This window comes from Rhipicephalus microplus, chromosome 9, assembly GCF_043290135.1.
Source record: "Rhipicephalus microplus isolate Deutch F79 chromosome 9, USDA_Rmic, whole genome shotgun sequence".
In the NCBI taxonomy this organism is placed as follows: Eukaryota; Metazoa; Arthropoda; class Arachnida; order Ixodida; family Ixodidae; genus Rhipicephalus; species Rhipicephalus microplus.
In genome coordinates, this window is record NC_134708.1 from 90,175,256 (window position 1) to 90,190,385 (window position 15,130).

General features: G+C 46.5%; 1 protein-coding gene across 2 annotated transcripts in view; it reads left to right on the top strand.

The window, feature by feature from the left end:
- Positions 1-459: 459 nt before the first annotated feature.
- Positions 460-15,130, top strand: part of LOC119163154 (uncharacterized) — a 511,564-nt gene continuing 496,893 nt past the window's right edge. The window contains exons 1-3 of one of the 2 annotated variants that reach the window (XM_075874059.1): positions 460-602; positions 7,695-7,831; positions 7,891-7,958. In XM_075874059.1, the coding sequence (XP_075730174.1) occupies positions 519-602; positions 7,695-7,831; positions 7,891-7,958 (289 nt within the window). In that variant the 5' untranslated portion in view covers positions 460-518. The remainder of the gene's footprint in view (positions 603-7,694; positions 7,832-7,890; positions 7,959-15,130) is intronic. The other variant, XM_075874058.1, reaches the window with a different exon arrangement.

Below are 15,130 nucleotides of genomic sequence, written 5' to 3' on the forward strand. Positions count from 1 at the left end.
TATGAGGGAGGTATGAGCAATGCCGTGAAGGTACGAATGATGTAACTTGCAACCATTGGTTCATATAGAAAGTCTACCAAATTGAAACAAATTTCGGAGAGGCGAAAGCTTCGTATATTAATCAATTCACTCTCGTTCATGACCGAAGCATGGACTACCAACCTTTTCGGCCAGTAGCTCAATATTTCTTGATTTTTTAAAAACTGTATACATTTTTGCAGTGTTGTGCTATAAACAGGTTGAGACATTTTTTTTCGCCGTTGAGGTTTCTTGTATATTATTGATGTCGAAAGTTCAGCGGCGTGGCTAGAATTCTGCAGCCGAGTCGTGACACAAATCAAGTGTCAGACATATATGACATTCAAATCACGCTAAATTTTGATACATCTGTCACAGAGTCGAATAAAAAACAGGAAAGTATTGTGAATAGGTTTCATACTCAACAAGCTTTCGATCAGAATAAACTTCACATCTAGAGTGCGCAAGTACTACCGCGAGTGAAAAACAAAACAACCATCATGCCAAAAGCGGCTCTCGTCGCCATACTGGCACTTGTTTCCTGTGACTCAACAAATTATACGACTGCTTCGGGTATCAAACAGGTCAGTTATTATATCACGACCTTTGAACATTTTTTTTAATATTTCAAAGATGAGACTTCTTAACGGTGTTGCAGGCATGCTCTTCTATATTCATGCTTCTTTCCGTTTCCCAAGCCAGTGTAGTGTTGATAGAGAGATATTCACTGGCTTCAATCAGCGGGTATGGTTAACAAGAATTACCGAATTAGGAAAAACGTCTACTTGGCAGAAAGTCCACACCAGAATATGTTCCTTTTTTTGTTAAAACTTTGTTCTGTGCGTATTTATTGTTCCACGTTTCAAGAGGAAGCACAGGTGCAGCGTTTTAGAAAACGTCACGGTCCTAAGTTCACCTGATCATATTCAGTATTGCGTTCCACATGTATGTCGTGGAGTATTCTGAACATCGCCAGGTGTATATCATTTGCCCAAAAGTAATAAAAGGATGACGTGGCCTACCTTCTTCTCATGATCTATCCTATTATTTTGCCTATCAAAGCTGCTGTGTACTTTCGAGATTAGGTACCTCCTTTTATCTTGATGAACACTTGAACAATGAAAATGGAAGTTTGCTCATGGCGCACGCTCCTACTCACTCTTTGCAATAAATCTATGTCGACAGCCAAAAGTTTTGTTTTTATAGTGCTGGTGAGTGTCACTGGTGAAAGCTGTTATCTTCGGAAGAGGAGCATACGTGAAGTATAGTCGTGCAGTATGTTCACTCTGCACGACCTTACTCATGCAAGTATTTGCAGAAGGATTAACGGGACAAATTCGATTTGTATTCTGTCACAGTTGTTGCGTCTTTGTGCTCGGTATCGGTGATACAGAAGCAAATGCTATAAACAGTTCGCTTTTAAAGTGCTGCACTTTGAGCGGCCCCTCGGCGTCTTCTGTCACGTGAAGGCGTCTGTCGAAAGGTATGATCTATGTTTTTTTTGTTCCACATAACGCGTGAGTGTAGAAAGATACCACTTCTACTTGCCCGCTTCTAGGGCAGTTTTGAAAAACAAAACAAATTATAGGAAAGTTCCTTGATGTAAATCACGTTCAGGCTCCTCATGCACTTAGGTTCCCCCTGCGATAACTTGTGTAAATAAATAGCCATTAATAGGCCGGTGCGCACATAACGTGTGGATGAAATTTTTGATGAAGACTGCTGTAAAGCGAAAGGTTGCCAGTTCGAATCAACGGCAGCGTGTTTCAGATTTTTATGGACGAAGCTCATAAGGGTCGAGGATTGTCCATTTTCACGTCGTAACCAGCTGCTAGTACTCGATCGCCCACCACATGGCTCGGCGCCGCTCACTCCAGTCCTACGCGCCACTCCTACATGCCACCGAACGTGCTTTCGCTCTCTCTAGTATGTCGTCATTTTGTGGTTTTAATTACTATTATTAAGAACCATGAAGATAAGGCAGTGAAGTGAAGGTCCTGCAAGGTGGTTACAGAGCATACTCGCCTTCAAGACTCGGACTTGAGAGCTTGGAAAACGAAGTGGCAGGAGCTCACCGTCAACAATGACAAGCCACCAATCTAGAGGCTGGGAAGGGTTGTGCAACAGCAGCGAAATGTGCACGATGACAAGTGATTCCGGAGCTGAGAGTCCGTGAAGCGGCCGCAGCAGGGAAGCGCTGGCAAGCGGATCTTGAAGTGGTGTGGGCGACCAATGCTGCAGGTACGCCCTTTAAATGATCGCTACCTGAATTTGTTGGTGCTGATGTATGCTCTAAGCGCGACTTTCTAGATCGCAGTTTCCCTCATAGCAACAAGGTTTCCGACCGACGGTGGCTATATAGCAATTTGACCACCATCTTCAGCATCAGAAACGAGGAATCCCGTACCAACGCCACCACCGTCCTACAGCGGGAGTTCGTCGCCCCCGGTCAAGATCAGTGTGCTGTGGCAAATACTTTTTCGTGGTGGGGAAAGTCACCATAATGAGCATGACGTCGTTTACTCATCTCATTCACTTTGTAGATATGACGGGATTTTTTCTCTCATTAATTTGTCTAGGTCTCTGTGTTATATTAGATACATATTTTTATCCGGGACATGAGGAGGCGACCCCAGAATATATCCGCGAAAAGCGTACATATGATTGCAGGAGCAATACAATTACGCTGTCAAAGAACTTGGCCTTGACAGCGTAGAGATCTGCAATATGTTATGCCATTCCGCTGGAGTTGAGCACCACCGACGCCATGCTGAATGTAGCCGCCTCACACACCCTGGAGCCCAGCCAACCGAAACAAAGCAAAGTGCTCCGGGATTTCCTTATGATGCTCGCAGACCAGCTGGGTGGCTCCAAGTTAAAGCTCTGCATTTTCACCACCGAGCCCTCCCTCGCAAGCCGACTACAAAATACCGGAGTTGCACAGCTTCGAGAACAACAATCACGGCTGGGTGGTGACCGCGAACGCTCTGGGAGCTCGCGAGGCCTAAACAAAAAGGCATAAATGGTCCATGGCGATAAACAGCCTCCAATATGGTACCGTGGCATGGCATCGGTATGAGGTGTGCGGCGGCAGCGCTGGACAGGCTGGAGAAATAAGCTCTAAGCTGCGTTTGAACTGACTGACTACTACCTCACTGGTACCACCCAGTATACCCTGACCGCATCCGACGATAGAGTTCAGGAGAACCTCCAGCATGAGGCTCTGCAACTGTGCTTTGCAGCTCACCTCTGGAGAGTGTCGCAACCTGCACAGGGACTGCGACACAACTGTGACAATGCTCACGATTGGAGTAGTTGGACTTGTTGGTAACTACAACTCCAACGTTTTTGCCAGACAAAGAAACCACATTTTATTCGCAGCCGTTGCAGAAGCAATACCAGAGCTTGGTGAGCACGTCACTGCGACCAGTTTGCAACAGCGGCAATCAAAGGAGCAGTCTCAGTTCTCCGCGCAGCCACACTGGCAGTCTCACCAGTCTGCGAATTATGGCTAAGAAGTCCCGGTCGTGGAAAAGCATAGCGCTCTAGCTTTCAAAGCAGTAACTGGCTGAATGCGCAGGCACTCACCTAATGCTGAGAGAGATGCCACTTGAAAAATCAAAGCGATTGATGGTGTCACATTCGTGAACGGTCTGCCCATTTAATCAAGCGGGTATCCAATCACTACGGAGCCTACATCACAGTCTGAAGATGCGTATATTGCCACGTTCCATTTCCCAAGTTTTCGTTATCGTCCCAAAACACCACACGATTCTCAGCGCAAACCGCGCCTGCAGTTTTCGAGAGGATTCCGCACTGTAGTAGATCATTTCGATAAGAGCACGCCCACTGTGCGAATGGCAGATTCTTCTGGAACGTACGCCGCCGCCAGCGATAGCGCTAGAACATTCGACGGCGGTAGTATAAATGCCGACGCGCTTCGCTGCTTGTCAGTTGTTGATCGAAGGCCAACGCTCCGTTCGCCGCTATCAGTCTGAGACTGCTATCTCTGCGAGACTGCTGCTGTACTTGGACTTTCTGTTTACCGGGCACAGGTTCACCCAAATAAACAGTTAAATCCCAACAAGAAGTCTCCTGTCTTCGGCCACGTCACGACCCCGTGACATTCGGTGGAGGTGCTGCTTCGTTCATGTACCGGACGCCCCCGTCAAGCCGTGAACCCAGCCCACCTCGCGGAGAAGACACCGACGCCAACCAGGAGCAGCGAACAAGCCGCCGACAGCAAGGGCTACCACCGGAGTACGGGCTTCTACACGACAAGGCGAGGAAGACTAAGGCCATGACCCGAATGACGACTACTTCTTGGGAACGATAACTACCGACGACTTCGCTGAACGACAGCGGGCCGACCCGGAACTTAAGGCCCTAATTGAATACCTCGAAGGCAGGACCGCCGAAGTCCCGAAGGTATTCAAGCGCGCACTTGCGTCGTTTTTTCTACGAAACGGTCTTCTACAAAAGAAAAACTTTTCACCGCTTCGGGCTAAGTATCTCCTTGTGGTGCCTTCAGCTCTGCGACCAGAACTCCTGCAGGCCCTGCACGACGATCCGACGGCAGGGCACCTCGGTGTTTCTCGCACGCTCGCGAGGATACAAGAAAGGTACTACTGGCCGCGTCTTACCACCGACGTCACTCGTTATGTGAGGACATGCCGGGACTGTCAGCGACGCAAGACACCACCGACAAGGCCAGCGGGACTTCTGCAGCCAATTGATCCACCTTGCCGACCTTTCCAGCAGATTGGTATGGACCTACTGGGGCCGTTCCCGACGTCGGCTTTCGGAAACAAGTGGATCGTGGTAGCTACCGACTACCTCACCCGCTACGCCGAGACAAAAGCCCTGCCAAAAGGCAGTGCATCCGAGGTAGCTAAGTTCGTCGTCGAAAATATCGTCCTACGTCACGGCGCCCCGGAGGTCCTTATCACCGACAGAGGAACGGCATTCACTGCCGACTTAACACAAGCGATCTTGGCATACAGCCAAACAAACCACCGCCGGACGACAGCGTACCACCCACAGACCAACAGCCTCACCGAGCGGCTTAACAAGACGATCGCCGACATGCTGTCAATGTACGTCGATGTCGAACACAAGACGTGGGATGCCATTCTTCCGTATGTGACCTTCGCATACAACACGGTGGTGCAGGAGACGACGCAGATATCTCCATACAAATTGGTCTACGGAAGGAGCCCGGCCACGACGCTCGATGCCATGTTACCCAACGTCACCAACAAAGAAAACCTCGATGTGAGCGAGTACCTTCATCGCGCCGAAGAAGCCCGACAACTTGCGCGGCTCCGTATCAAGAATCAACAGACGATAGACAGCCACCGTTACAAACTTCGACGACGCTTCGTGGAATACCAGCCCGGTGAACGTGTTTGGGTGTGGACGCCGATACGCCGACGTGGACTAAGTGAAAAGCTTCTGCGACGGTACTTCGGACCGTACAGGGTGGTTCGACGTCTCGGCCCACTTGATTACGAGGTTGTCCCCGACGGCATCACGAACTCTCAACGACGCCGATCGCGACCTGAAGTCGTCCATGTCGCACGCCTCAAGCCGTTTCATGCGCGTTAACAAACTGAAACAGTGTTTTTTTTGTATTATTGTTGTATGGTAATTTATTCATTGTACTTTCTTGCATTATTATTGTACCTTCATCTTTAGTTAAAGCATCGAGACGATGCCTTTTTCAGAGGGGGGCAATGCCACGTTCCATTTCCCAAGTTTTTGTTATCGTCCCAAAACACCACACGATTCTCAGCGCAAACCACGCCTGCAGTTTTCGAGAGGATTCCGCGCTGTAGTAGATCATTTCGATAAGATCACGCCCACTGTGCGAATGGTGCAGATTGTTCTGGAACGTACGCCGCCGCCAGCGATAGCGCTAGAACATTCGACGGCGGTAGTATAAATGCCGACGCGCTTCGCTGCTTGTCAGTTGTTGATCGAAGGCCGACGCTCCGTTCGCCGCTATCAGTCTGAGACTGCTATCTCTGCGAGACTGCTGCTGTACTTGGACTTTCTGTTTACCGGGCGCAGGTTCGCCCAAATAAACAGTTAAATCCCAACAAGAAGTCTCCTGTCTTCGGCCACGTCACGACCCCGTGATAATATATGCCAGCTTTGCCCCTAGTGCGTCAGCCTGTTCCCGACGAAAACCTACTCATTCAAGAGGGCATGTGAGCAACGATGGAGTTGTTTTTCGCTCGCTAGTCATCAATTGTCAACCGGGTATCGACAACCTCAGAGAAGGAAGGAGCGACATCGAAATGCCATAAAACAACGGTGACAATGTTTACGCAGGCTACAGACATGAGCGGCCTCGCTCACATCAATCATTCTGTCATTACGTGTGAATTACAACCGGCAGGTGACACTTATTTCAGATTCCAGAAATAAATGAGTGTGCTAGGGAGACTAGAAACATCTCATAATTTAGAAAACAATTTAGAATTGCAAATAATTTACCATTTTTGTAGGGTTCATGTGGTAAAGGTATGTAGTGTATCGACAATGTTTATTCTAACCAGTGTTTTTCACAATACACTTGAATTTTATGTATGTCACTATATGTTAGTAGTGCTTATGAAAATGTATCCTAAGTTTATTGCTAAGAAACAGCTTTGTTTGAATATTTGAGTGCAATGCCCCGCAGTGCTGTAGTGTTTCTTGTTTATTTATGATTTCTATGTAATGGACATTTCTGCGTCTTCTTTCCATGTATCTGTTCAAAGTGCTTCACGAGCAAAGGGCGCCCCACCACGGTGGTCTAGTGGCTAAGGTACTCGGCTGCTGACCCGCAGGTCGCGGGATCAAATCCCGGCTGTGGTGGCTGCATTTTCGATGGAGGCGGAAACGTTGTAGGCCCGTGTGCTCAGATTTGGGCGCACGTTAAAGAACCCCAGGTGGTCAAAATTTCCAGAGCCCTCCACGCGGCGTCTCTCATAATCATACGGTGGTTTTGGGACGTTAAACCCCACATATCAATCACGAGCAAATGGCCAAGTCAAGAGACACTCTCTCCATTTGCCCCCGCCGTGGGTATTTTGTGAAATTGCCCAAATACATAGAGAAATATTTAAAGCCTGAATCAATTTTAAAGCAATCAAAACGGTACGTGTTACTGGGTCTGTAGAAACATACTTGAAGACTTGGAGAAACCAGCTTAAGAACGTGTTCACAAGAGGTAAAGGCAAGGCAACACACACATGCTGGAGAGCCAGCGTGTGCCTGTCGGCAAGCTCTTTATAACTACCACTTACGTTGGTGGGCGAGCATCTCTGGGGTGAACAAGCGTGTTTTAGGCATTATCAGAAAGATGGCGCAGAGAGAACATGGCGGTTCTCATCCAGCGTGTGTGTGTCGTCTTCTCCTTTTGTTAACGTGTCTTTAAGCTGGTTTCTTCATTTTTATCAATATATATCAATCGGAACTATGAGGACATTAAATTCTCATGCCGTCCATTGGCAGGTTCAGTTGATTAGCGGCTATGAAAGTGTGTGTGCAGTATTCACAAGGTTAATCGGTGGTAATATATTGATTTAGGCAAACTGATAGACGCCTACGTGAGCGCAGAATTTCAAAAGAAATAAAACGACGATTCTATTAGCGTACAATTTTCAATACTAAGTTATGAATTTCAGTTTGTCAACAAGCTAGAGCCAGTATGGACACTCAGAACAACTCGAAGAGCACTTATTAAGTGCGAGAATGATCAAGTTTTGTCGATTAGACCCCTGTCCTCTACATTCAGAAGACGTGTTTTTCTGAGTGGTACAAGGTAAGCTTTGTGTTTTCACCACCTATCTTCTGCCTGACTCGTATGTTTCTTGTTCGCAGACGTGACTTCCAAATATATGGAGTATTTGACACAGAGCACCGGGAGAGAATGACTGTAATAGAAAGAGGTAGGAATCAATTATGAGCTGCTCTATAGTATTCTTCTTACAAATTTTACCAGCACGTTGTCACTAGCAATATATTTGTGTTCAGTAAGGTATGTAAAACTAATTACTATAGTGTGAAGTAGAGTATTTATAGGCATATATTTATTGAGAATTAGACGTCTAGAAAAGTTTCAATAGCTTTTCAATCGCAGAAACCACTGAATTGCCCTTACAGCATTCGCGACCATGTAAGGCCCTTTTCAAAATTTGGCGCCGCTTATTGAATGAAACCGAAAACACAATTCTTCCGCCATGTCTTGTTCAATTAATGGGCGCTCATTGACGTGCCGTCCAAACGCGGTACGCGTCCGGTAGGAACGCAAGCACTGTTCGTGTGGAAGGCCGGGAACGCTAATCGGCGTCGCTAAGACACACAGCCTGCTAGCTTGCATTAGTAAACAACATATGGCGGAAGATCTATGTTGCCAGACTGAATTTTCCAGAGTTTCCATTTAAAGGTATTTATGTGTCTAGGGCATGGCTTAAAGAACGTGGCTGATTTTTTTTAGGGGCGAAGCTCTTTATAGCGGCACCCATTCGTCCCTCGTAGCCATTGTAGTGTGTAACAAGTATGACATTTTGACCTCCAAGGTGGTGCCGGGGAGAGATTTCTTCTGCGCGTTGTTGAGCAATAAAAATAGTGTTCAATGTACATGCCAATGGCTGCTAATGGGGAATGAGAGACAGGAGCATTCGGCTTTTAGGTAATGCGCTCGATGCGATCCCCATTAGCAGCCATTGGCATGTACATTGAGCACTATCTGAGAAGAAAGGGTTGCTACGTTATTCTCGCTGGGTGTAACCTCCTTAGCTTTAGAAAGGTTTAGCGAGCGTTGAGCCACAGTGCCATGAATAAAATGAACTAGTATATACGATGAACTCGAGGTGGTAATGGTAGGTAGTAAATACGAAGCGCAAGCCGTAAAAAGTAAAAGCCCAATTCTACTGTCTCTCATTTCCCATCAGCAGCCTAAGCATGTACATTGAGCACTATCTAGAAGGAAAATGTTGCTACGTTATACTCGCTGGGCGTAAGCTCCTTGGTTTTAGAAAGGTTTAGCGAGCGTTGGGCCGCAGTGCCATAAAAACAGTGAACAAGTATATACCATGAACTTGAGGTGTTTAAAGGTGTGCAGTAGACCCGAAGCGTAAACCCTAAGAAAGTGTGAGTGTGCCACCTCTCGTGTAGTCTTTGAAATGTCCGCTGGATGGCGGTGCTTGTATATGGTGAATATATGATGAAAAGATGCGAGATGGTGGCACTTGGAGTGTTGAATAGATGGACAAACGCACACACAGACAGATGCTTGTATGAACGCAGGGGCGATGCATGGACGAACGCAGGGACGGACGCGCGAACAGACGCACGCACGTACGAGCGAGTGGACGCATGGACGGTTACACAGACGGACGCATGAACGGACGGAAGCAAGAACGAATGAACGGATGAATGCTTCACCCCACTCACACCATTCACTCCGTGGATATGCTGCCATTTTTTTATTTGGTCACTCTCGGCTGAATGTCACCAGCGACGTCGGTCGGCATGGGCATCGACAGGAACGCCGGTGTCATGCACCGTATATGTGTACGTATCTAAATATATGAAAACGCAACAGAGAAAAAAATTCAGTAAAAGGATTCCGGCGTGCGGAATTGAACGTGGCAGCTCCGCATTGCGAACGCGAGGCGTTGACCACTGAGTCACCGAAAGGTACATTTTTCGACGATCAAACGGCAAGCTCTTTATACCTACCACTTACCGCTGTTGGCGAGCATCTTGAGGGTGAACTACCCTGTTTTCAGCATTATCAGCAAGATGGCGCAAAGAGCACACGACGGCTCTCATCTTTCACACGTACTTCAACCCGCGGAGAGGAGGGAAGTGGACAATCTCTCGAGCACCCTTATCTCCCGGTGGAGAGGGTCATACGACTTGGCTAGTGGTGGGCTTGACTGGAGCGATTCTGTTGTAGTTGCAGGCGCACAATGGTCACTGCAATTATTGCACGGCCTTTGTTTGTGATAAGGGCGCGCTTTTCAGACACAGCGAAGTAACGACTGGGGCTCTTATTCACGTACATCTGTAGCTTTGAGTGCACTTTGCGCGTCATGTTTGCCTGAGAAACGTGGGGCAACTTGGTTGTAATTCTGCGCGTGACTTTCCAATTTGTTGCTATCGCGTTCATTGTTTCGCCTTTGTGGCAAATCTGTGACTTTTTTAAGAATTGCTATACCAGAAAAGTGAAACGTGTGTTCACAGAGATTGATTGATATGGGTGATCTAACACTCCAAACTATCATAACATTATGAAAGTTGCCGTAGTGAAGAGCTCCCAAAGTTTGCACCATCTCTGGTTCTTTAACGTACGCCCAAATTTGAGCACATGGGCCTCCATAACTTTCTGCCATCGAAAATGTAGCCACCACTGCAAGAATTCGATACCGTGATCAGGTCACGGGATCGACAGATCTTAGCCATACACCACCGCGGAGGAGCTGTATTCACAGAGGTTGTTGAGTGTTTATTGTGACTTGTTTTGCCACAAACGCGAAGGAATTAATTCTGCAGCAACTAGTTGTGAGGCCACGCGAAAAATGACAAGCCGCTGGAAACTTGCAGCGTGCCCCTCCAGCCAAAGAAACGCACGAAATGGTCGAGCGTGGACTAATATCAGTCCGTGAGGATATTCGTGATCACGGCAAGATAAATACTCGTTGCTAAGACTGGCAAAGATATTGCACGAGAGTGAAAACATTTTACAATGCAAGAAATGACGTTGAGGTTAACGATGAATGAGTGATATAAAACATGCTACAATATAAACACCATTCTGAAGTCCTGTAAAGCTGTTGCCCCACAACAATAAACAAAGCTGGCAAAGTCTCACTATGTGCGGGTCGAAGGCTGCTAAGTCGATGAATCGCTGCGTGTAGTCTCACGTCGACAGCAGGGATAGGCCAGATGTGGTTGGTACCCAGTAGAATCAATGTAGAAGGAAGTCTCTGGGCCAATGGTAGGCCGAGGTTTTGCATGAGCACGAGTCCCAGCCCAAGGAACCGGTGCCGGCTGCTCGAAAAACAGTTGGGGTGAAGAACTTATGAGCGGACAGCGAGCAGTGGCCTGCATTGGGACCAGGACGAGATGAGCGCTTCGGCCCGCGACTCCTTCCAAGTCACAATCTCCATTCCACTTCTTTCTCCACTTCTCTTGCCGATGCCGATTATGTCTTTCAGCCTGTCTTGTCACCGTCTTAATCGACGCACTCCACAGCACAAAACTACAGCCACCACACAACACACGAAAGTACAGTGCACAACATGACGAAATCCCCTGTTTGTGAAAGTTTTTTAGACAAAAACTGTTCAAAATGCGCAAAAGACAAGAGCTTTGACAAAACCGTTTCTACAAACGATTGCTGTAATTTAAACTGCATCTGCTTACTCAAGTCCACAAGCTCTAAGAGGTCCACACTGTCAGCAATATTGTTAGTGATTCCAGCTGCAATCTGTACCCATATGCAACATTACCGTTTTATGAACTTATATCTTCCATTTGGCAGACGGGAACGTGGTCCTCGTTGAGCTAGTGGTCCACTTCTTACACCCTGACTCACAATAAATGGAAGGAGGGGAGTTTCAAGATGTCCTTCCGGAAGACGAGGTCTGAAGTAGCCTGACTAGCGACCCGATCACCAAGCCGGAGTTGTCGCCTTCAAATAATCCTAGCAGAACACTTCTGCACATTTCGGGGTCAAGTAAGAGTTATTTGAGCAAATTTGAAAGTTTTTTTAAGACGTGCTTTTACGTCAAGCAAACGATCATAGGCAGTCTCTATGCTTTCTAGGTTTTCCTCTTGTTTTGGGCTGAAAGACTTCTGAGCGATGGCACACAGGGAAAGACTGTTTACCACGCACAACGTGACACTTCCACAGCTCGACATTTAAAGTGCGCTGTTCAAACAGAAAGAATGGCGCATGAAACAAGCGCAGAAGTATACACATGACGAGTGCAACCAGCCATCATAAGTAATACTTTCTAGTGTGTGAGCAGGATTCTTTTTTCATAAGCAGGGCTGCGGCAGCAGGCTTAGTGACGTTTGACCACTCCCAAATCACGATTCTGATAAACGCGCGTGCAGTAGAGACAATGCCTCGTATCGGTGGTGCCTGCGGAAATGTGACCTTCAGAGCACAACCATTGCAGTGAACGCTAGCTTGTTGTGCCATCTCGCTAGTTAGTACGAGAACGCACTGAAGTTGCGAGGCTCTGAGTACCGTTCAACGTTGTGTGATATGTTTAAATGGCGTGCACCACGGCTACGCCACTGATGTAACCGTGGCGGGCTCTAACATAAAACACTCTACTGTTAAATACTAGCAGTAGCTTAGCTCAATCGGCTGCGCAATCATACACGTGGAATCAGCTAATGACGGAAGGACTAACGAATGAGCTGACGTGAGTCAAGTACCAGCGCATTAGTGACGAATAACTCTTGGAGCTTACAGGTATGTTCCGCCACGCCAGCTGTGTGCCGTTTGACTTCACTGCTTTTTGCGCTTGCGTAGCACAGCTTTTGTACGTACGCAAAAAAGCACTCTTGTTCAGCCTACCAAGCTACAGCTACAAGATCTCTGCGTATGCAGCCTAATGAGTTTTATTTTACGCTGACTTTGAAACAACCCACAAGCACGAATCCATGACCCAGAAAAACGTGCTTGTTTTTTTACTATGCATGATGAGCTTATTTGCGTGCCGGGTCTTCCCGTGCATGTATATCGCAAAGAAATGACTCGGCGAATGATTCGGCGATACTTTATCAGAAAACCGTAACCATATTCTCTCGAAACGCATCTTAGTTCACCGTACCAGCTAAATCATTCGTTTTTTGTCCTAAACATACGGTACTTCTCGTACTCACTAGACGTACTCAATGAAGGAATGTTAAGCGATGCTCATTTTCGCATTGAGTACCCGTAATTCCACACTGTCATGCTCACTAACGGCCACACCTCCAACTAAGAAAAACTCACCGAACATGTTTCGGAAGGCTCATTCATAGATGCCGTTTAGAATGACTGGCCTACGTGTGCGCTGTCGACAGGATTGATTGATTGATTGATTGATTGATTGATATGTGAAGTTTAACGTCCCAAAACCACCATATGATTATGAGAGACGCCGTAGTGGAGGGCTCCGGAAATTTGGACCACCTGGGGTTCTTCATGTCGACAGGAAAGCACTTAAGTTACTGAGCTGTGTTCAAGTGAACTTATACCACAATCACACAGTCACTTGAAAGTCTCTTGAACAAAACAAGTTCTTCTGAAAAGATTTGGGTGCACGTTAAAGAACCCCAGGTGGTCGAAATTTCCGGAGCCCTCCACTACGGCGTCTCTCATAATTATATGGTGGTTTTGGGACGTTAAACCCCACAAATCAATCAATAAAGTTCTTCTGAAAAAAAATGTGTTTTGCCCGTTGACGCATGACAGCGAGCGTTTTATGATGTAGTGGTCTTATCTATAAATAGTGTTCGGTGATGTGTTTGATGGCCGCGACAAAAAAGTCTTGAAACCAGTATGTGCTAGAATTGTTCTGCGTGCCGAGATAAAAGTGGTGAGTGACCCTGTGTTGGTGTTGCGCATGATGAGTGGCGCGTTGTTGGTGTTATCGAAGTCGTTTGGCGTAGAGAATTCCTCTGATTATTTTCAGCAGTGGTGTTCAAAAAACCGTTTCGATTTTGAGGATTTCTCACTGAACGTCGAGCGCACCGAAAAAGAGAGCAACCTAACATTATCAGCTGCGAACTCCTGAGCAGCAAGTTTCACTTCACGTCCCATCATGCGTTAATGTTTTTTTCTTCACGCTGCTATGTCCCTTCGATGGCATTTGTTGTATAATGTCCTTCACCGAGCTCAAAAATAAAATAGTACTTTTCTCTTGTACATTGTATGTAGCCCAATCACAGTTGATATTATGGAGCACTGCATGCCGCCAACACACTCAATCAAGCTCGACGACCGAAGCGAAATGGTTAAAGCAATGAAACGTGCAGCCACGACTACAGTCCATGTATTTCTGCTGACTTCTCCAACACTTCACCGGTACCGTACAAGCGACGCTGTTCTTCAACGAATTTTCATAATTTCGACATTGCGATAAGTGTACGCGTGTATTTTTTTGTTATTATTGTTGAGATCACGCTGCTGGAATCTACACAATGCGAGTGTGGTAAGTTTCTTAATGTTAAAGTCGCATTATGGCATTAAAACAAGCTCTACTTAAGGGGAAGTTAATGTGTTCCGTAATTACTTGCTTACAGCACATACAATGATGGCAACGTAGTATCTTTACAAACCATCGCTACGTTAAACATTCGGTATGTAGCCATAATAGCCCGCTATTCGCTAGTGGCCTACTGTTGCGGCCAATCCATCAGGTAGGCTCAGCATAAATTATCTCTGAGTTCCGTTCAGTTCATACGTCAGTTTTAGTTAACGCAGCTTTCTGTAGCACACCCAACATTACGCAAGGCATCGTTGATGCATGGTCGATAAGCTGACACGACCATTCTTTGCTTTGTGGGGAGAATGGAGTTAGCGACCATTTCGCCGTTCTTATCGTTTGGGAAAATAGTTTTCTCAGTATGCACCCATTTGACGATCAAGAGTACACTCTAAGGAAAAAGGGTGTTAAAAGGGTCTGTGGTTTTTTTAGGGGACTCATGGGGCTACCACAACCTATATTTTCTTCAACGACTAATGACACCAGGTCTAAAAGTTAGTCCCCCGATTAAGCTCTAGGAACTAACATTTAGTTTTCACTTTTACACCTTAGTGGGTAACCGTTAGTCCCGAAATTCACCTCAGAAAACTAACATTTAGTCCTCACATTTGCACCTTATAGCAACTGTTCATCCCACATTTAAACCTCACTGGGCAACAGTTAGCCCTCACAGTTGCACCATGCCGGATGAACGGTTGATCCACTCAAATACTCCAATCGGATGAAATTTTGTGCCCTGTTCAAACATTGTTTTTGTTTACTTCCTCCCAGGCCTAATACTTTTTTCGCCTGTTTTTCTGCGCAGTGAGCAACAAAATGCGCAGAAAAGAACACGCCACCTATGT